This window comes from Camelus bactrianus, chromosome 6, assembly GCF_048773025.1.
Source record: "Camelus bactrianus isolate YW-2024 breed Bactrian camel chromosome 6, ASM4877302v1, whole genome shotgun sequence".
Taxonomy (NCBI): Eukaryota; Metazoa; Chordata; class Mammalia; order Artiodactyla; family Camelidae; genus Camelus; species Camelus bactrianus.
In genome coordinates this window covers 90942367-90964990 of record NC_133544.1, presented here as the reverse complement: position 1 = coordinate 90964990, position 22624 = coordinate 90942367, and the positions used below count along the sequence as shown (strand labels likewise).

Below are 22624 nucleotides of genomic sequence, written 5' to 3'. Positions count from 1 at the left end.
TAGTCGCTCCGCATCCCTGCCAGCGCGTGGCACAGCCTTGTAAATAGTAGCCAAACTGTAACGACGTAGTGGTGTCTCATTGTTGTAGTTTGCCCTTCTCGAATGACGAGTGATGTCCAGCATCCTTCCATGTGCTCGTCTCCCATCTTTCTGTCTTTTTGTGCAGTATCTGTTCGAATCGTTTACCTGTTCCACTTTTTAATAGTTGGATTGTTTTCTTAATGGTGAGTTTTCAGAGTTCTTTATATATATTCTGGAAATAGGTCTTTTATCAGATATATGCTTTTTATGAGTATTTTTCTCCCAGTCTGTGGCTTGGTTTTTCTTATTCTCTTAACAGGGTCTTTCAAAGACCAGAAGCTTAAGCGCTGATGAAATCCAATTTATCAACTTTTTAAAAAATAATGGAATTTGCTTCTGATGTGGTATCTCTGCCCATCCCAAGGTCACAAAGATTCTCTTATGTTTGAGGCTCTATTAAATTTTGCATAGGTGCAAAGTGTAGATTGAATTTCATTTCCTTGTGTATGGATTTCCAGTTGTTCTCGCACCATTTGTTGAAAAGACGGTTCTTCCTCTACTAAATTATCTTTGAATCTTCGTCGAAAATCAGTTGTCCAAATACATGTGACTATTTCTCGGCTCTTCTGCGAGGTTCCATTGATCTGTACCTTATTATTGTACAACCTTCAATTTTGAAAAAATTTTTAAATTAAATTTTTAAATCAAATTAAAAATGTTTTGAATCTAATTTTTAAATCAGCTTTTAAAATAAAATCATTTATGTAGTAGTTAAAAAACTTAAGACATCCTTGGAAAACTCCTCCCTTGAATTTTTATATTCTTTTTTATTTCCAAGAGTTTATTACAGGTCTTTTCTTATGGGCTGGGCTGTCTAATTCCTCCACAGGACGGGGGGGGGGGCACGAGCCTGCCTGTCGTGGTCTGGGGGCCCAGTGAGCAGGGGAGCGTTCACAAAATCCTGTTTCTAAGCCCTTGCCTGCCCTTCATCCGCTGCTGTGCGCTGGTGGCCCCGTCCAGAGCGTCCAGAGCCCGTGCAGGGAGCAGACCTCAGGGGAGGTCCTGCTGGTGGGGGTGCTCAGGGAAAGGAGCTGGGACCTGCCTGCCTCTTCTGTAGACTTCCAACCCATCCTCCTGTTTTCAGCCTCCTCCTGAGAAATGCGTGGTGCCCCCAATTCTTGAGTCTGCCCTGGGTTCTGAGGCCCAAATGGAATCACTTTTGGTGGCTTCCTCTGACTGGGCCTCCGTTTCAGCTCACTCCCCTCAGCTAAGTTCTTGTTCGGCATCTGTTTCCCACTTCTGTCTGCTCTCTCCTGTCTTGGGCGGGACAGCGGGAAATGCATCCATTCAGTTTGCTGTATTTGAGTGAAGGACTTTCTTAGCCTCTCCCTACCTCCCTCCTCTCCCTCCCCCTCCTCCCCCTCCCCTCCCTCCTCCCTCTCTTCTCTCTCCTCCCTCTCCTCTCTATCCCCCCAAGTCCTTTCTCCCTCCTCCCCCTCCTCTTTCCCCTCCCCTCCCCTCCCCTCTCCTCCCTTTCTCACCCCTCCTTCCCCTTCCCTCTTTCCCTCCCTTTCTCTTCCTCCTCCCCCTTCTTCCCTCTACCTGCCCCACCTCCCCTTCACCTCCCTCCCACTATCCATCACCTACCACCTCTCCCCCCATCCTTTTCTACCCTCCCCCATACTCTCTCCCCTTCCCCTCTCCTTCCCCTCCTCCCCTTCCCCCTTCCCTCCCTCTCTCTCCCACCCTCTTCTACCCTCCTCCTCATATCCCTCTCCTTTACTCTCCTCCTTTCTCCCTGCTCCTTCCTCTCTGCCTGGAGCTTTCTCTGCCATAATTCTTCAGGTGGCCAGGACACAGAAAGGATTGGATAAGGAATCGAGACCCTGAAGTCTCTCCCTTCTGCCCTCCTTCCCCACCTCCTTGATTCTCCTTCCCGTCCCTCAGCTACCAAAGCCCACAAGGGCCACGTCACCTCACTCCCAGATCTTGGCTCACTCACCGCAGCCTGTCCAAGCTTCATGTGTCCCAGGTGTCCCGTTGCTGCCCCCTTCCTGCCCTTTGCCCCCTTGCACGTCCCCGGGCAGGTGTGGGGCCCAAGTCCATTCTGGGTCTCTGGCTCGGCTGTCCTGGACCCCGGGGGTTAGGAGGTTAGGGCTGTGTGTGAGCGCCCCTCCGCATCAGGAGTGCTCAGAGCATCCTGTCCCCCACCTTCCCTCCCCAAGGCCCAGGCTCAGAGCCGGGCTGAGGAGGACTTGGCCTCCTGCTCAGTTTCTCGGGCTGACTGTCCCCATGGAAGCGGGGAGCCTTCTCTTTTGTGTTGTCCATCACTGCCCATCCTCTTGCCCTGTGTTACTATATTTTTTTTTAAGCAAGAGAGCTACTTTCTTCCATCAACCAGGCAGGGGGAGGGGGCTCCCCCCTACAGCCCCACTCCTCCCTCACCGCTGGCCCGAGCCTCTCTCCGGGGCCTCCCCCTACGGAGGCAGCTCCCGACGTTCAGCTGGACTCTTCTGGGCTTTTGTCAAACACTAAAGTGTGCCCTCAGCCCCTTCCCTATTTATGGGCACCCGGTGGCTCTGCAAGAGAATGGGAACCACTGAGTCCCTCTCTGTCCCCACTTGTCCCTGCCCACTCTCCCTTTCTCTCGCCCCATCATCCAGGACCAGGTTTGGAGAGTGGCGTTGTGATGTGGAATAATAATGCGCCTTGGTGGGTACTTCACAAAGGACTTTCAAGCGGATACCAAGCTGCCTGAGGTCAGGGGTAGATGAGGGGAGAACGTTCCAATTTTATTGATGAGGTAAATAAAACTGAGGGTCCCAGAGACCTGGGGACGTGCCCGGTGTCTCACAGCCGGAAGAGCCAAACCTCTCGTCTTGACCCCAGGTCTCGTGACTCCACATCTGGCCGTTCTCCTTCTGTATCTCAGGGGCGAGTCCCAGGCCGTCCTCTCTCTGCTAACGTTCTGCCTGCTAATTACTGTTTTGGGGCTGTCGGGGTTCCTCGGTCTGGGGCCCCACGGTGGGGAGGTAATTACATCCTGTGAGCTGCCCTCAGTCAGCAGCTGCCCGTCCATCCCTGTGCCCAAGCCCAGCCCTGACCTCTGTCTGTCTGTCCTTCCCCCTCCCCAGGCCGGTGGCTGGGAGACTGTGATTGGATCCTTGTTTCTCTCTCTCTTTGGTTGGTGCTTCCAGGGCATCCCTCCCTCACAGGGTGTCCACAAATTCTGTTTATTCAGGAAAATGGGTGCCCGCACTCATATAGGGGCAGGGAGGGGGAGCTTACACACGCCTCTCCGCCAACCCCACCTGGCTGTTGCAAAAGTCCTGCCCACGATCCTAGAATGGGCCTTCTTGTAGAAAGACCAGTGCTGCCATCAGGCACCTCTTTATTTATGAGCATCTGTCCCCCCAACTCTGACTCTCCAGCACCCCTACCCACAATCTGCCTGTTCCCGTGGCCAGAACTATTGTGGAGCCTGTCTCTCTCACACACACACGCACGCATGCACTCACACACACGCACAGCCTGCTTAAACATCTCAGAGGCTTCCTATGGCTTTTAGAAAAAAGGCAGGACCTCTTATCATGGTTTCTGAGACCCTGCAGCCTCACCCCTGCCTGCTACCCCAGCCTCCCTCCCCTCTGGTCACTGTGGTCTTCATTCTGGTCTTCCCCCTTACCAAGTCTTCTACCCGTCACAGGGCCTTTGCACGTGCTCTGCCCGCTACTTGGAATGGCCTCCTCCCACACCCCTTTGCCTGCTTAGTTCTTCCTCATCCTTTAGACTTTCCACTCAACCATCACCTTTTCAGAGATGCCCTGTCCTGCCCTTTGGCAAAGCAAGGTCCCCAGTGTCACAAGCTCTTGCGGCTCCCTGTGCTTAGTTTGTAACTAACTAGTTTGTAGCTGTCCTGATTGCTTTATTATGTCGATCTTGCCCACGGAAGCTCCGTGGAAGCAGGGACCACTCTGTGGCCTGTTTCCCTGTGACATCTCTTGCCCTCACCACTGTATCCCGGGGCCACCCAGAGAAGGAGCTCATAAAATGTTTGTTAAATGAAGGATTCTGTGTGAACAGACCCTTCTCACCTGCCTAATCCCAGACGTCACCAGAAATCTCATGTCTCCTCAGAAGCCCCCTGCCTCTCATCTTACTCTGGGCTGCCACTCGAGCTGCCCAGTTGTCACAGCCAGTGGCACTGTTCCCCCTTGCTAGCTGTGTGGACCACCAGGGGATTTTATAAAGAAGAAGATTCTGATGGAGTGGGCTGGGGCTGGCCCTGAGGTTCTGCTTTTTGAACAAGCTTTGGTGGAGCCATGCCGCTGGTCCACCAGGGACCACACTTTGGCCCGGGTGCCAGGTCACAGCTGCTCAGAGGCCATGTCACCACAGGAGATGTTGTTGGACAGGGACAGGGCACTTCCGTGGCTGGTGTGCCAGCCCCAGCCAGGCTGGGGACAGTTGCAGAACCAAGCCTGGTGTGCAGTCGCAGCCTCCGCTCCTGCCTTGCTCACGCCCGACCGCGGTGGATGGTGGCACCAGGGTCAGCGCGCACACAGCCCTCAAACTGAAGGGACCCCTGAGATGTCTGCAGTGCAGCCTCTGACCAGTTAAAATGCCCTTTAAGTTCCCTCTTTCCCTCCCCTCCTCATCACAAACATCAGCGGAATAAGAGGAGGGTTCTCCTTGCTTCCTAATGTGTGAGGGAGGGACTGGGTGGGTGTGGGGCCGGTGTGCTGTCACCTCCCTTCTCAGTGTCCCTGTGGTCCTCACAGTTGCCCCTAAAGAACTTTCATCTTCTTGCTCAGCCCTGTGCCCATCTGCACACCTCCACCTGGCCTGGACCCTTTCAGAGCATGAGTCAGTGCTGTTCCCTCTGTGGAGGGGTGGGAGAACGAACCCCAGGGCCTGGAGGGCTCCGGGTGCGCCCTGCCAGCCCAGGAGCCCTCGGCCTTCCTTGGTGGCCTCTGTGTTCTCCTCCTGACCCCGTCCAGCGCGAACAGAGGTTCTCTGATCTCCCGCACCATGGGGGTGAGACACCTGAGGGGTCCAGGGAGCCCAGCAGGCGGGGCCTAGGAGAAAGCCAGCCAGACCCACTTCACTGTCTGTTATTGACCCTCTTGTTCATGACAGGTCCCTGGACGGCCGGCTGCAGGTGTCCCACCGAAAGGGGCTCCCCCATGTCATCTACTGCCGCCTGTGGCGATGGCCCGACCTGCACAGTCACCACGAGCTGCGGGCCATGGAGCTGTGTGAGTTTGCCTTCAACATGAAGAAGGACGAGGTCTGCGTGAATCCCTACCACTATCAGAGGGTGGAGACCCCAGGTACGTGCTGTGTGCAGCTACTGACACCACGCGGCCTTCCCCCTCCCCTCCCCCCTTCTCTCCCCCTCCGCCTTTCCCCTTTTCCATCCCTTCCCCCTGCTTTCGCTCCTCCTCCCCTCTCTCCCCCTTTCTCCTTCCCTCCCCCCTTTTTCCTTCCCTCCCCCCCTTTCTCCTTCCCTCCCCCTCCTCTCCTCTGCTTCCCCTCCCCTCCCCCACTTCCCCTCCTTCTGCTTCCCCCTCTCCCCTCCCCCTCTTCTTTTTCCCTCCCCTTCCCCCTCTCCTTCACCCTCCCCTTCTCCCCCTTCCCATCCCCTCCCCCTCTTCCCTTTCCTCATTACCCCCAACCCCATCCCTTCCCTTTCCCCTTCCCCCTCCTCTTCCTAAGGGAGGGCCCCCAGTACGTTTGGGGGTGCAGGGGCTCTGGTGCCAGCCCGCCATCAGCGCTGATCCCTCTGCTCTGTCTCCTCCGGACAGTTCTACCTCCCGTGTTGGTGCCACGCCACACAGAGATCCCGGCCGAGTTCCCCCCGCTGGACGACTACAGCCATTCCATCCCTGAAAACACTAACTTCCCCGCGGGCATCGAGCCCCAGAGCAATATTCCAGGTACGCCCCCGGGGCAGTGAGGTGCCGCGCAGCCCCGGGCTCCGTCCCCCGTCACCCCGTCTCTGCACACATGCTGGCCCGAGGCCCCTGACTCAGAACCGCATCCCTGTTGGGAGAGGACCCGTGGCCTTGGCTCCCCGCTCACTAATGATGCTTTTCTTGGCACGGGGGAGCGGCGGCGTGACCCTTCCGCCCGGCCTCGGTGCAGTCATTTATTTTGGAAGCGGAAATAGCAACGCTGTGTTTCTCTCACCGCCCTCGAGGCTGGGGCTGGAGTTCAGGCAGGATCCCCGATGGCCCGGGGGCCTGCAGAGGCAGTGGGCGAGCGGGGCTGGGCCGCGCACGGAGATCTGGCCTTGTAAGTAAGCCTAGGGGGGCTCAAAACCTGGGTGGGAGGCTTTCCTCCATGGGGAGAAGTGGGCTCCACTGTCAGAGCGCAGTTGTTTTTAGAAGCCCCTCATTTACATGCAAATAAAGTGTGAATCACCAGCACTCTGGGCGTCCAGGAAAACCAATTGGCAGCCCTCGGCCAGTCCCAGCACAGGGACTGTGACTGGGGCAGTGATGCCCCGCGTTCCTCTCGGAGCCGTCTGGTTGGGATGAGCCCTGCACCCTGGGCGAGCTCACTGTGCTGAGGTTGACCACAGGCCTGCGGGTGGGGGTCAGAGCATTAATGAGAGACCCGCTTTACAGATCCAGCCTTTCATCCTTCACAGGCGGTGCTGGCCCCTAGGGGAGGGTTGCCCCCCACTGCTCATTCAGCAAAGCTTAGGAGAGCTATGTCAGGGTCTGGGGGTCATTCAGAGAAATCGAGCCACCGTCTCTGCTGTCATGGGACTTGCGTCCCAGTTGGGAAGCTAAGACATCCCATGGAGAGACATGTGCATTTGCACGGGAGCAGGCAGCAGAGCCAAAGGGCCGTTTGAGGCTGGCACCCTTCAGAGCAGAGATGAGGGAGGCTGGGCTGAGTCCACAGCCTCCCTGGAGAGGGGAGCTCAAACCTGACCTGGAAGGATGGGGAGAAGTTGAGCCTGGCAGAGGCTCCAGGAACAGGCGTTTCAGACTTGGGAGTTGGGACCATGTGGACAAAGGCGGCAATGATCCGATCTGGGCGGGAAGCAGTGGGGAGGTTGAGGGACGCAAGGACAGCGGGGCCCAGGCTCCGAGGCCCAGAGCTCCTCCAGCACCTGCTCCTGGCGTAGTGGTGAGAGTGTGGGATGGGTTAGCAGAGGGTGTCTCCAGAGCCAAATCATGGAGGCCATTTAATGAACCACCTTCCTTCTGATTCCCAGAAACCCCACCCCCGGGCTACCTGAGTGAAGATGGAGAGACCAGTGACCACCAGATGAACCACAGCATGGATGCAGGTCAGCGTCAGGGCTATGCTCTTAATCCTGAGTGCCCTCCCTCTTTTCCTCCCTCCCTCCCTCTCTCTTTCCCTCCATCGATCCCTCCCTCCCCACTACCGCCTCTGTCCCTCCCTCCCTCCTCTCTCTATCCCTCCCTCCTTCCCTGTGTCCCCCTTTCCAATATTTAGAGTGATCACGATGTGCCCGGCCCCGGGCCAGGTGCTGGGATAGAGGAGGAGCTTAAGCTGCTCAGCTGGTGGGGGAGACTGACCAGACAGCCAGCAGTCACATTCACCCTGATGGAAGATGCCTTGTGGCGTCAGGGCACCCAGAAGGGCCACCTAACCCAGCTTGGGGAGGGGATGCTGGGGGCCGAGCAGTACCTCGCAGGGTAGGTTTTTCTTGCGTTGAGTCTTGGAGGTGTGCAGGGTTTGGCCAGGTCGTCAGGGCAGGCAGAGGGTGTGCCAGGCACGCTGTGGGGGTGTGGGCAGGACAGTGGTGCGTTCTGGGGCAGTGAGAGCCCCATGTGGCTGGAGCGCACTCCTCCAGAGCAGAGACAGACAGGAGGGCCTGGCACTCAAGGCTTGAAGTGTGGCGGGGGCACGGGGGTTGCTGCCGGGAGCCCCTGCAGGCTTTTAGCAGAGTCTGAGCCTGGGTGAGCTGCTGCTGCAGTCGGGTGGAGGCGGGGCTCCGTCCCCTGGAGTAGCCGGGGAGAGCCCGAGGCAGGGTCTTCGCCAGTGGCAGCGGAGGCCCAGAAGCATCTATTTCCGTGCGGTGACCAAATGCGATCCGTGTGCTCCCGCCGTGAGGGACCCAGCCCAGTTGTCTCCAGCCACATCTCCAGATGTCCCCATGTCATTTGTTATGGGACCAAATTGGCTCCAGACCAGCGGCTTCTTGAATTGAACCCCAGCTGCCACATAGCCTGTGCGCTGCCTTGCGTGTGGCTGGGCGCGGAGGAGGAGGCAGCTGCCCAGATGTTCCGCCCTGACCACAGCGAGCCTGCCGCGTACATGCACAGCCGCCAGACGCAGCGCGGCCACCTGCCCCCCACACAGCCCAGGGAGCGCGCGCTTCCCCGGAGACGGATGCAGGAGAGTTGCGTGTGCGTTGTGAACGCGGTTGCTTGAAATCCAGCCTGGGCATCTTGGCGCTTTGGGGGTTTAGCGCACACAGCCCCACACTCCGCTGGTGAGTGGCTGGCAGCGTGAGCCCAGCTGGAGCGCATGGAAGACCTCCTGTCTTCGATGCCAAGTGGCCGCTGTAAGCTCACCGCTATTAAATGCTGGCATGGGAAGCAGGCCAGCTAAGCAGCATCTCTGCAGATGCTGTGTTTCTTCCCCCTCTCCTTTCTTCCTTCCCTCCTCGCTGCTTACAGGCGAACCTCAGAGATAGTGCGGGTTCGCTTCCAGACCACTGCAATCATGCCCATCACACGAACTTCTCAGTGCATGTAAAAATTATGTTTATGTGGTATTGGGGTCTATTAAGAGTGCAGCAGCATATGTCTAAAGAAACTCGGGGGGAGGGTATAGTTCAGTGGTAGAGCACATGCTTAGCATGCAGGAGGTCCTGGGTTCAGTCCCTGGTACCTCCATTAAAAAATAAGTAAATAAACCTAATTACCTCCCCATCCCAAGAAGGAGAATAAAGTAAATAAAGAGAAGAGAAACCAGGAGAAATTAATCCCCAGTACCCCCATTAAAAAAAAATACTTTATTGCTAAAAAAGGTTAACCATCATCTGGGCCTTCAGCAATTGTACTTTTTGCCAATAGTAACAGCAAAGATCATAGATCACCATAGCGAATATAATAATCATGAAAAAGGGATATTGTGAATATTATCAGAATGGGACACAGGCACAAAGCGAGCGAATGCTTTGGGGAAAGGGGTGCCGATAGACTCGCTCGACGCAGGGTTACCACAAACCTTCAATCAGTGAAAAAATTAAAAAAATAATAAAAACGCAGCACCTGCAGAGCAGGATACAGTGAGGTGTGCAGTAACACGAGGTCTGTGCTGTTGTAAAGCGAGCAGACGGCCGGAGGTGGTATGTCTGTGGGATGAGCGGCCGCCTTTCCACCCTCTGCGCTCTTGTTTCTTCCCCTTCCCCTCCCTCCTTTCTGCTCCATCTTCTCTGTCTCTCCCATCCTCCTCTCCTCCCCTAAGTGTACCTGCAGGGCCCTGTTGGGAACATTAAGGATTTCTCGAAAGCGGACCCTGGACCGTGTGGACCCCAGCCAGCCCATAGGTGGGAGGAGTGGGGGCCCCTGTTTATTCTCTGCTCTCCTCTCAGCCCAGATCGGTTGCCTGTGAGCTTGGCTGCCCTGCCAGCTGAGATGCGGTAGCCTCTTCAGTGTGGGCCCGAGGATCACTTTGTCCAGCCTTGTGTCTCCCCTAACACACATCTGTGCCCTTTCAGACCAGTGAGAAGGTCCCTTGCCTTCCCGGGTCTCCGCGAATCGGGTCAGCCCTGCCTGCGTGCCAGCTAGCACCGGTCACGGTGTGGGCATTTTTATCCGCGCCGTCTCACTTCGTTCCCACAGACAACACGGTAGAGGGTGTCATCCCTGTGTGACACCTGACGAGGGGGGGGAAACAAAACAAGGCTCAGGGAGGTTGAACCACTTTGCCAAACCCCATGGCTTATACGTGGTAGCGTGGTCAGACTCCTGGGCAGCTTCAGAAGCTCTGCTGCTTCTGTGACTCATTCCACATCCCCCAAAATACTGGGTGAAATAGAAACCCCGTGGTTCCTGCCCGGCCCTCGAGGAGGTTCCAGCTGAGCGGGGAGCAGGAAGACCCCCAGTAACAGCTCACGGCAGCATGTGCTGGAGGGGAGGGCTGTGAATTTCAGGGGCGGAGCCAGCTGTCAGTCAATAAAGAACCTCCGGAGCCCCCGTGGGTGCAGGGACAAAGGAGGGACCAGCTCAGTGTCGCTCCATGGAAGAGCAGTCACTTGGTTTTCTGGAAGGCTGATACCACGTGTTTTTAATTTCCTCTGGGAGTAAGGGCTAGGGTGAAGGGAGTAGAGAAGAAAGAATTGGAGAGTTTTCATGTCTTACATAAAATCTCAGTCTGGTTGCTGGGTTGTGGGCTTTCTGAGGCCGCTTGGTGAGTTTCCTGAAACCCGCGGAAAGGATTGCATTGGTATTTGCAGGTGCCGGAGTCGCAGAGGGCTGGACGGCTGATGTCTGGGTGGCTTCAAGCCCACCTTTGCTGCCTGGATCTTCAAGCAGCTGGGGAGGGGGTCTTCCCAGCGCCTTTTATTCCTCTGGGGGTTTGGCTCACAGGGTGGGTCAGTGTGGGGTCGGTGTACTCTGCCTGGGAACGCAAAAGCCCTGTGCTGCAGGCGTGGTTAGAAGCATCAGACCAACAGGTGGTGGCAGAGACCCCGAGGGCAGCCACTTGCCCATCTACTCTGCCGATGAGGAAGCCAGCACCCGGGGAAGGGAAAGCCCAGGCGAGGATTCGGGGTTCGGCCTTCTCCTGGGCCTTGGGGCCTCAGCCTGGGGCTTTCCTGATGCAAGCGTGCCGTCACCTGGCTCCCCAGGCCAGGGGTCTTTCCTGAAGTCTCACCACTGTGTCCCATCCCACAGGTTCTCCAAACCTCTCCCCGAATCCGATGTCCCCGGCACACAATAACTTGGGTAAGTAGCTCCTTGTCTGTACGACTCGAACCCCCTTTAGCTGCAACCCTGGCTGGTGGCCATTGTGGGGAGGGGGCCTGAGGGTGAGGCTCCCTCTGACCCGCACCCAGCACAGCCAATCAGGTTTCTGGTTACAGTGCTTCTGGGGTCACCCACAGAAAGGGACACTCGAGAACAGTGGTGGCAGGAAAGGCAGCTGCGTGTGGGTCTGTATTTCCCCTGGGGGGCGGTTAGACATGAGTGAATGAAAAGCCCCAACCTTGTGCTCGAGAGAGACAAGGGTCTGTGGTTGGCGAGCATCCGTGTGTGGTTTGATGCAAAGCCATGAACAGCGGTGCAGACTGCAGCCCCCGGCTTTCGGGGCCTTGTTTCACATACATCTACTTGGATTTTATCAGCTGACAGTGATGTCATTTTTATTTGAAACAGCACCGTAAAAGAAATTTGAAAAAAAAAAAAAGTGACTTTCCCAGTATCTTCCTACCCCAACACAACTGCTTTTGTTTTTTCATGGTCCTTCTGATGTGGGTGGGTTTAGGCATATGTGTTTGTGCTTTGCCATTGAGATCACAGTGTATATCCATTTTCCCCTCCTTTTTTTCCCCTCTTTGTTATTTTGTAAACACATTTCCATACTGAGATGGCTTCCTGATCATCTCGCATTGTCTCCTGACGTTTTGGAGCAGCTGGGCCGTCCCTTCCAGAACCTTCCCTCGGTTGTTGGACTTCTGAGCCATTTTTCTGAGACTTGCTTTTCTAACCCACGAGTGTCCTTCACCTCCAGGGCAGGGCCTGCGGAGGACTCAAAACAAGTGAAATACTTGCTCGGCTTTGATTGAGGGGAGTTTTTTTCTGTGTCATTCTGGTAGTTTTAGGAAACTGGGAGTTTGACGTTGTTTCAGTTTGTACCGGGGCTTAATGAGTGGCTCCGGAAAAGAAAGAGTTAATATCCAAGCTTGGTGAATCCGAGTGGATCGGTCTGGCTTTTGTTCCCAGTTGCTCTCAGTTGTTCCCAGTCCTTGACTGATAGCATCAGATGAAAAAAGTCATCATTTGGAACATGGGGAGCTGCTTGAAAACCTTTTAATACAGGCTGACAAGTGGGCAGTGGGAAATGTGACGTTGGGGGATCGGTTTTAACGTCTTTGTGAAATAATATCACTGTGCGTGTTGGGCTTTGCAGAGGGACGGTCGCATTCCCAATGTGAAGGGGCTAAAGGAGTTACTAAACACAAACTCTGCAGGCTGGAAGCTGCCCTAACCCTTGAGAACTTAAAGGCCATGGCTGTGAACTTGACTGTTGGAGGTTGAGCCCCCTCCCGCCACGGTGGCCACCACTGCCCTTTCTGTTGACAGACATCAGGGCTGGTGCTTGACTTTGTCACCTGACTGCCTGATGAGGTGGGTCAGACTGGAAGTGGTCCCCTGTGTGGATTCGCCTCTAGATTGTGTGGACGAGGGTGACAGCATGCTCTTGAACTTGGCCCCAAGGCACAATGGCCTGCTGCCCCAGCTCCCTGCCCACCCCCTCCCAGACTGCCCAGTTCCTCAGCCCCTTGTCTGAGGGTCAGGAATTCTTACGCCATTTCTTCCAAAGGAAGCCACTTCTTCCAAAGGAAGCCTGGAGGGCAGAGCGGGGGTGCCGCTGTGCTGGGAAGATGTGAATAGGGGGGCGAGTCAGGTTAGGACTCACACGGGCGCTCACAGCTGCTTCCTCTCTGAGCCCTTGACCCCCACCTTCACCCATTCAGAACTACCGGTAGGGACCCATGTGGTCAGGTCCATAGCCTCTGGCGCCATAGCTGGAAGGGGGTGAGAGGATGGTGATGAGGGCGTCAGACTTTCTTGAGAACTTAACTACTCACTGAGTGTTGTTCAGAGTGCTTCGTGCTTGTTAATTGAATCCCCATAATGACTGTAGGAGCTGCGGCACTGTAAGTTTTTATTTTGCAGGAGAGGAAACCCAGGGGCAGACTGGTTAGCAAACTTGTCCCATTCACACAGCTGGCAAACAGAGAAGCTGGCTTTGAACTCAGGCCTGGGGGATCCAGAACACGTCCCCAGGTGCAGCAGGACCTGCCTTGCTGGGTCCCTTAGACCAGCTCTCCCCTTTCTCACTCAGAAGAACGAGGCTCAAGGAGGCACTTACGAACTTAGATGAACTTGGGAGCAAATGTCAGGTGGAGGGTCCTGGTGTCCCATGTGGTCCCTGGGTGGGGTGGGGGCCCTGCCCGTGTCTTCCTCACTCACTCATCCCCAGGCACTTCCTGGCTGCCCCTTGTCTGCCAGTCCCGGTGGGAATCCAAGAGGAGTCACTGACCCTGTCTTCAAGGAGCTTTTGGCCTGGTTGGGATGAATAAGGCAGGACTATAAATAATTATAAAAGAAGAGGTAGGTGCAGACGAAGTCCCCTGAGCGTTCAGAGGAGGGCATGGTGGCATCGCAGTGGGGACCTCGTCCAGGCTGGCCGGCGTCTCCTGTGTGTCCATCCACCCCGCAACTTCCAGAGTGGAGGGAGGTGCTGAAGGATGCAGGGGGCAGGTTCTGCAGAGATGCAGAGTGCGGCGTCAGGAGAGAACTCCTCAGATCGGGCATCCTTTGGAGAGCAAGTGTCGGGGGAGGTGGGGGCTGAAGGACAAATAAAAGGTGGGGAAGGCGGGGCAGCCTGCAGCAGCCGCCTGTGCCTTTCTCCTTTGTGGCCGGTATGTCCCAAACGGTAGGATGCTGACTGGCACACGGAGAGTTCTCCCTGGAGAAAGACGGGGCATCTCTGGACATCTATTATTTCTTGTCGAGAAATTATTATACAAAAGAAAGCAAGCATAGGACATCTGGCTCCTGCTTCATTTCTTCCCCACTCCAGGTAAAAGGTGGAGCCTCCTGCCGCAGCAGAGCCGCTTGGGGTGCCCGTGGAGGAGCCCCATGGGTGACTGAGCCCCAGCTCAGCTGCTTGGCGGCGGCGGGCTCCGGGCAACCCTGAGGCACTGTTTTGCAGGGAAGGGATGTGAGCAGGTGATGTTCCTGTTAGTACACATTGTGCTGGATGAGTCACCTGGAATTTCCTAAGCATTTAAATCAAGGATTGGGGTAACCAAAGAGGGGAGAGCGAGGGAGGTGGAGAGAGAGGAGAAAGATAATGATCCAGATCCTGCCAGTGAGTAAGCCGATCCCTGCTTGAAGGTGAGACAGCTCGGGGCAGGGGCCTGGACGGGGGGAAATGAGGTACCAGGGAGTGTCCTGCGGCAGCGGCTGAGCTGAGCTTACGGAGGTGATGGCTTCCCAGAGGGCCTTGGCCTGGGGCTGCCTTCCCCTCCTGCCAGGAGACGGGGCCCTGGTGGCAGGGTAGTGGGAGGACCCCTGGTCCCTGAGAGGGGGCGGGGGTCCACGTTACAGGCCCGACCCGATCCCAAGTGTCTCAGGCTGCTGCACAAGGCTTTTCCTGAGGCCTCTTCAGGCTCTAATCTTCCATAAGCTTGGAACACCACAGGTAGGCGTCTTCGTGGCAGGAAGTCGGCGGCCGGCTGTACCGTCACGCTCCCGAGGGTCCCTCCGGCTCCTAGATTTTTCCTTTTCCACTGATCTTGGTCTTGGTAAACCCGTCCTTGGTTGAAAGGGTCTGGGTTCCTTTCTGTGTATGAATTGGTTTGCTGCCTAATCCTCGTGACAGGTTGAGCTGGTGCAAGGCTGCTGGGACCCGGCTGGCCTAACTAACCCTCAGGTCCACAGGTGACTCAGACACCAGGGTGGGGGGATGCTCTCACGGCCACCTGAGCTGGGCCTGGAAGGTTGAGTCCCCGCAGATCGGGGTGACAGGCAGTCCAAGCAGAGGGAACAGGGAGGGCTGAGACACAGCGGCGCGAAGACACGTGGGGACTGGGCTGTGGCGTCTCCTGGACGGAGCTGCCTTCCACAGGTGAGCAGGGCCAAGGCAGTCCGTTTGTGTTCTGACCTTGAGCTTTGCGGTGTCTGTGCTCCTGGCCTTGGCCTGCTCCCTGCTTTCGATATATGGCAGAAAGTTAATTTCCCCCTCCGCCTCCCCCTTTCCTTTACCGGATTTGGATCTCTTGCACATGTTTTTAATAGGCATCCCTTAATCCAAGTGTTGCCTTCTGGGTTTTATTCTGTTTTCTTTTCCTTAAACAAAACAGAAAGTCTATGCCAACTTGGAATCGGACTTAGAACTGAAGCCAGCCCATGCGTTGGGCTGGCAGGAGGCCAGGCGTGAACGAGGTGCCCCATGCCACTGGAGGAGTCTGGCTGACACTGCACCGGTGGGGGTGGGGGGCCGAGAATGGGTGGAGTAGGGGAGGTTCCTGTGTCTCCAGTACGTCTACTGCAGGAAGAGAGGTTAGCACACACACAGCAAGCCAGTGGGAGCAGAGCTGTCTGAAGGGACGGCCTTGGGAACGCGCCATGGGCTGCCACTCCAGGTGTGCCGAGTCCTTGGCCTGGAGAAGTGAAACCACTTTCCACTGGGGCACGTCACCTTACCCCTGTCGAGTCATCCTCCCAGAGGAGCCCGTGAGTGGCATTATGTTCAGGTTTTTTTTCCCCCCGAAAAGCCGCCTTCTGTAAAACTGCTTCTGCATTTGTTGGGGAGCTCTTGAAACCAGGCCTGCTTGGCTGGCTGGATTGATTGATGTGGGGGAGGAGAGCCACCTGACAGATTTCTTTTAAGATTTAGTGTCCAAGACAAGCTTTGTTTCCCTTGCAGAACTAGTAAGAAGGATCTGTCCACCAATCAGAGTCATGTAGCAAATCATGCTCCCTTTTTGCCTTGTCTGCTAGGAAGCTCGGATCCAAGCTGAGTGCTCTTTCAGTAGCTATAAATTCATGATTAGCCTCTTTATAGTCTTCTCTTTTCCAGGATCCTGACTTTTTCTTTCTCTTGTACTGAACCATGGTGTGGATAAGTCCTTTGGTAGGAAAGAAATGAGGGCATATGTGCAGTTTAAAAACAAAGTGCTGTCCAAGGCAGAACCCAGGAGTGGTGATCATACTTTGGTCTGCAGCTCCTCTTGCAGAAATGCCTGGAGGGAGCACTGAGGGGTGATGGGAGGGAGAGAGATGAAAGGCAGGCCGACTCAGTTGTTTGCAGATGACAGTAAGTGCAGGGCTGGGGCGCTGTTCTGGTTCAGTCCTGCTTCTGAACATAGGTCAACTCGTCCAAACAGCACTCTTCTGAAATGGCAGCCTTCAGACTTGGCCTTGGCCTGAGTGCCCTGCATCCCAAACTAGCATCTTCTTAATTATGTGTCAGGATCCTGTGTCCTGTGTTTTCCACAACACTGTCCCGTGAGTGTCTGCGAGTTGCAGGGATGTTTAGATAAGGGCTCAGATCTGCTTGGGAGGGCCTCTTGGGCTGGGACCCCGGGCCTCTCTCTGATTCTGAGACACCTCAAAGCCTGTACTCAGAACGCAGTTCTGGCCCCATGTTACCCAGTGGATGACCTGCTGGCTTTTCTTTTGAGGGGTGGGCTGGGTCATTACCTAGGAGGGTACCTCTCTCTCTTCAGCCTGGACCAGGCCCAGGTGCTGGACAAGGCTTTATAATTTGGGGATGAGGACTCTGCCCTGTTCTGCAGTTTGCTGGGGAAGCCAAGGCTGGTCCAGATCAGCCACGGCTGCCTCTTCAGGGTGACCCGTGCCAGAAACACCGTGACCTACATGGTCTGCTTTCGATGGCTTCCAGGCCGTTGCAGTCACTGTTCAGACTGGGACACTGAGGCCAGAGAGGGAGGTCATGTCCCTAAGGTGGCTCAGCAGAGCCTGGCCCCGGGCAGTGGGGGCCCACAGTCCTTCCCTGGTCCCTCCTGGGCCTGACGCGCTGCCCGACCACCTTGAAGGCTTGGAGTGCACTTGGACTTCTTAGGTGGTGGTGGTGGTTGTTTAAGGTTTCCAAGCAACATAGCTCACATTTTAGTGACCACATTGTTTAGAATATAGCTTATCTCATTGGAATGTTGAGCATCGAGCAAAGCCAGAGCCGGATGTGGCTGACGTGGCTCAACCCAGCCGCGGTTGCTTCTGCCCCATCGCACCCCCATCCCCATTAAGTCACTCGGACCCCCTGCCTTCCCTCCTCTTCCCTTGCTGCACCCTGGCAAGAGGGGAGGGGGGCAAGGGTGCTTTGCCCCGCTTTCAGTGGAGGTCAGGATAGGAACAGGCTGTTCTTCAGTTCATATAACCAAAATGATGATAATTCTTGTTTACACCATTTATTAAGTGCTTGATGCATGCCCTGCACTCCGTTGGAGTCATCCCAGTCCATCCACAAACAGCTTCTGCACTCGGGTGGCTGGGGCAGATGTGGACGTTGAAACTCAGAGATTAACTGGTTTGCTTACCAGCGCACAGCTGGTCCACGTCTGAGTGGAGGGTGAACTCTGGTCTATCTGGCCTTGAAGCTCGTGCTCCATGACCTAGTTGGACATCTAGGGCAGTGACTGTCAACGGGGGGCTCCTTGCCCCCTAGAAGCCCTCTCACAATGTCTGGAGACCTTTCTTACTGTCACAGCTTGGGAGGATGAGATGGATGTGTGCTGCTGCGTCTAGGAGGTGGAGGCCAGGGCTGCTGCTGCACGTCTTAGGATGCGCAGAACTGCCCCCCGCAACAGAGAATTATCTGGTTCCAAATCTCAATAATGCCAAGCTTGAGGAAACGGATCTAGGTGTCCTCACCCTCCAGCTGACTCAGTGCAGGGATGTCAGTGGTCTGCAGCTCCTCCCGAGCGTGCTCACCTTCTCTGTACCTTTAGACAGGATCGTGGGTGTAGACCCGAAAAGGAGATCAGGGCCCCTTTGCCCTGAAGGGGACCCAGGCTCTTCCTGGAACAACTTCTGATTTTTTTCTCTCCTGGCCTGTTCCCACTTTCAAAGGTCTGGTGAGCTCGGCAGAGGTTCCCAGGGGTTTTCACTCTGGGAAGTGCCTGGCAGGCGGTGAGCAGAGGTCTTGGGCCGGTGCTGGGACTTGGCACGGCGAGCCCCTCCTGTCCCTCTCACCAGCTCCCACAAAGATGTACCCTAAGTAAGCAGGTGGCTCCACATATGTGGAAGAGCTGGAGTGAGTGATCTAGCCCGGAGCTCTGAGATGGAGGAGGGAGAGCAGCAGACTCCCTGATTCCTGAAGAAACGGTGGAATTCAAGTAGGCAGGGAGCAGGATGTGGCCCAGGGAGCAGTGCGGTGCAGAGAAGGAGCTGGAAGGGCTGGTCAGGAGTGCTGGGGACTCCTGTCGGAGCGCCGTGGCACTGGTGCGAGTGAGGAATGACGAGGGCCTGGCCAGGGCTGGGAGGATGGACCCTGAGGTGAGAGACGATGTAGAGACCGGCCAGAGGAGGGCAGGGGTACCCGGGCAGGTGTGGAGCCCGGAATGGCTGGAGGTCAGGAGGGCTAAAGAGTCACAGGAAAGGTGATGTGGGGTCCTATGAGGGGGCCCTGTATCTCAGGGGTTCCCAACTCATCTGAGAAAAAGAACTACCCCATCCCAGGATGGCAGTTTTGCTCTGAGGAGCCCTTGATTGAGATTGAGACTACAGACTGACAACTCGAATCAATTCAGTTTCTTTTAGGTGAGTTTGTGTCTTAGCCACCCTGACAGATGGCATCTGATACATTTGGAGGACAGATTCTGTAATCAGAGGCCGAGATCGGCTTCACTCTGCAGACAGCGCCTGGTGCCTGTGTGGTTACAGGTGGCGAGTGCTGCGCGGACCCCCCGGGCTGCACCAGCCTTGTCATTTCACGGGCTTGGGCCCTGTGGCTCCACAGTTTAGGAGTCAGCCCACAGCAAGGCCAAGCCAAAGCTACAGGCCTTTCTGGGGCCCAGAGGTCAGCATGAGTTACTCCGGGGACCCTGGAAGAGAGGGAGGTGGCCTGGCCCGACCACAGTCAGCACACCCGGCCTGTGCAGTGTGTTTAAACGCCCAGGGGCTGGTTGGTCCCTGGGCCTACTGAGTTTGGCCCAGCACCTCCCTGAAGGACAGCTTCAACTCACGGCCAGGCCAGGAGGGGCAGGGCCTTTGTGGGCTAAAACGAAATGAGAAGTGCCAAGGCCGGTGGAATGCTTCTCAAAACACCCAAGTATTCTGTCCCACTGCGAGTTTTATACAGTAAAAGGCATGGTGTGTGTGTGTGGGGGGGGGGGGTAACATGTCTTCTGAGAGGTGAGGAGCATCCAGGGGGCCCCATCGGGAGCACAGGGCGTGGGGGCCCCACTGACCCAGCAGCCCGGCCCGTCTCCTCAGACCTGCAGCCCGTGACCTACTGCGAGCCGGCCTTCTGGTGCTCCATCTCCTACTATGAGCTGAACCAGCGCGTCGGGGAGACATTCCACGCCTCGCAGCCGTCCATGACGGTGGACGGCTTCACCGACCCCTCGAACTCGGAGCGCTTCTGCCTGGGGCTGCTCTCCAACGTCAACAGGAACGCGGCGGTGGAGCTGACGCGGAGACACATCGGTAAGGGGCAGCCGCCATTTCCCAGTGACACCCCAGCCCCTCCGGAGCCCCGCCCCCCGGAGCCCCGCCCCCCGGAGCCCCGCCCTCCGGAGCCCCGCCCCGCGCTGCGCCTCCACACCCCACCCCCACCCCCCCACCAAGCTCTGTATCTCCTTGCCGAGGGGGCCAGACAGGTACGTTCAGGTTGCTTGATCATTTCCACGCAGAGACATAGATCATTTCTGAATCGCAAAGCCCCAGACCAGAGGAAGACGCTTGACTTTCCCGAGATGAGAAAGGCAACCGTGCAATTCTTTTAAGCAAAATACCCTTAAAGTGCTGAGAGGTGCGTCTCAGTACTCAGGACCCCTTGGAGGAGCGATCTTTTATTTGTTTATTTCATATATGATTATTCTGACGAGGTAGACAGACAGGCCTGCCTGCTGCCAGGACCCCACTGCTTCTAACACCTGGCACGTGGTTAAAAGATCGCTCAGTTTAGGGAAGATGAAGTCTTAATATGTTGTCACTCGGTTTGCTCATAAAATTATCATGCTAAGGATATCCAGTTTTGCCATCCAGAGTCACCTAGAAGGTCCACCTAGAAGGTCTAGCTGGTGCAGAGATGGGGGGGATTCCCAGACATCAGCCAGAGCCCCCCGTGTGGCTGAGAGTCTCTTGGGCAAACCCAGGATCTGGGCAGGGCATCGGGGCCCCGGTGAATCAGGCACCTCTGCTCTCGTTGGTTTTATATCTTGGGCGTTCACAGAAGTCTTCATTTGAAGAGAGGATTTTATAGTTAAGAAAAGTTTGGAAGCCATGGGCCTGGATGAGCTGTGGTGCTCATTTTGTGGGGAATAGCCTGATGCCCATGGAGGGGCAGAGCCCTATAGAGGCCACACGGCAAGTGTGACACAGTCGGTGTCAAAGAACCCCGTCGCTGAGCCCGCATCCTTCCCAGACGGCCTCCCCCTTTGTCGTCCTCTTAAAAAGATCCTGGGTGGTATACACAGGTGTTTATTTGTTCATTTTATACTTTTTATATTTTAAAAATAATATTTCAAAAATGACCAAAACTGCACAAACATTTTTTCCTTTGGGCCTGGGGATTCCCACCTCCACCTCTGCCTCCCATTCTTGAATGACATAACGTGTGGACCCTACGTCAGCCAGCAAGCACCCCGGTGTCTGTGAGACACTGAGCCCTGTAGCACTGGACCGGGAAGATGGGGACAGCGGAGGGACGAGGAGGCAGGCCCGCAGCCGGTCACCTGGTTTCCACCTCACTCGACACTGTGCCTGTGAAATCTGCCTCTGCTTTCCGGCCCTCTGGGCCTCTCCCCCCAGGAGCGGGAACAGAGACCTTTCCAGGCGGGAGAAAAGAGCATCCCCTGGCCGAGCAGAGACTCGCTGTCTGGGGGTTTATGTAACTGCTTGAATTGCAGCCCCAACTGAAAAATCATTTCTGTCCATCTGGAGTGGATTTAAGAGATGAAGGAAAAGTAAATGACATAAACCTGTGGAATGTTTGAGAAAAGTGCATGGAGGGAAGAAAGGTACAAGGGGTGGCATTAATTAAGCCATCCCTGCAGGGAAGGGCTCCTGGGGGAGTCTGCTGCGCCAGGAGGAGCTCTGCAGGTTTACTGAGTAATTTCTGAATCTTGGAGAGAGAAGGGACCCAGTAGTTAGGAGCAGTAGTAGGGCTAATGCCCATCAGGCACTTACCGAGTGTCTTACAACCCCACAAGGTAGGTATTATTGTCATCCCCATCTTACAGATGGAGAAACTGAGGCTCAGAAGCTGAGTAACTTGGCCGAGGCTGCCATTAAGACTTATCCGTGCCCTTTCCTCTCATCGTCAGCCGCCTCAGGGTTAGGAACCCAGTGTCGCCCATCACTTCCCTGTGGGTTTAGGCTTGGGCTCTCGGTCCCATTCACCTGGTGACGCTGGCAGAGAACCAGTCGCTTGGAGCATCTGCTGCAGCTCTGCCTCCTTCGCTGGGCTCAGGTGGCCCCCGGGCCACTGTGTGGAGCCAAACGCCCAGTCCCGTCTGACCCAACTCTTTCTAGGGCGAGGTGTGCGACTGTACTACATCGGAGGGGAGGTCTTCGCAGAGTGCCTTAGTGACAGTGCCATCTTTGTCCAGTCTCCCAACTGTAACCAGCGCTACGGCTGGCATCCAGCCACCGTCTGCAAGATCCCACCAGGTAACCCCTCCCACGCTCCCACCCCTTCCCTGAGGGCCTCTCTTCTGTGCTGGAGAGGTTTCTTCTTTCCCACCTTTCCTCCTCCTTGGTGTCTGTATTGCCAGTCTGGAGATGCTTCACTTGGGTTCTCTCTGTGCCTTTCTGTCTTACTGGGGCCTCCCTGAACCTCTGGGGAGAGGGTGCAGCATCTGACAGATCTGCCTTTGGTCTGTGGGTACCTGCTCGTTGCCCGCGTGCATGGATGCTCAGGTAGTCTGCTTGCTCCCTCCCTTCCTCCTTCCTTCCTACAGCCATGCCGGGTGCCGTAGGGGGATGGAGGGGTGCGCGAAGCCCTGCTGCTGTCTCCCACAGATCTTACCCATCAGCTGAGTATCCGAGATAAAGACACAAATGGGTTTAATATGAGGGAGGGTGCTAAGCACCAAGACAGCAGCACAGGTAAGGTGCTCACGGATCCAAGGGGAAGAACACATTTAACTGTCAGGATGGATCAGGGAAGGCTTCATGGAGGAGGAGGAATTTGGGCTTGGAAGGGTGGGTAAGCATTAGGCACAGGATGATGGTGAGGCGGGGACAGCGAGGGCATTCCAGGCAGAAGCCCTGAAGGGATGGAGGGCAGGGCCCATGTGGGCGGCACTCTGGCTGCAGGAGAGCCCATGTAGGAGACAGTCAGGGGACATATTTAGAAAGCATGATGAGACCAGGCTGTGGAAGGACCTGAGAAAGTTTCGCTTTTATTGAGGGAGACTGTTGAGGGTTTTTTGAATAGGGCTGTGCGCTCCACCTAGACTCCAAGAGGTGCCAGTTCTCCCCAGAGGGTGGCTTGGACAGGGCCAGGCCCAGGTAGACGACCAGGCAGGAGGCTGATCTCATCCAAAGCCTCTTTACTTAGAAAGCTGAGGCAGAAAGCCCCCCTCCGAAGCCCACTAGTCCCAGGGCTCGCAGCCCACAGAGTGTGGCCTGTGCCTGGCTGGTAGAGCGTGCGGCTCAGGCCACTGCCTGTGGCCCCTGTGAGTGGC

General features: G+C 55.9%; 1 protein-coding gene across 2 annotated transcripts in view; it reads left to right on the top strand.

The window, feature by feature from the left end:
• SMAD3 (SMAD family member 3) overlaps window positions 1-22624 on the top strand; it is a 113019-nt gene that overhangs the window by 82658 nt on the left and 7737 nt on the right. For both annotated transcript variants that reach the window (XM_010955588.3, XM_074366272.1), the window contains exons 2-7: window positions 5161-5354; window positions 5829-5960; window positions 7253-7327; window positions 10911-10961; window positions 19206-19418; window positions 21468-21605. In XM_010955588.3, the coding sequence (XP_010953890.1) occupies window positions 5161-5354; window positions 5829-5960; window positions 7253-7327; window positions 10911-10961; window positions 19206-19418; window positions 21468-21605 (803 nt within the window). The remainder of the gene's footprint in view (window positions 1-5160; window positions 5355-5828; window positions 5961-7252; window positions 7328-10910; window positions 10962-19205; window positions 19419-21467; window positions 21606-22624) is intronic.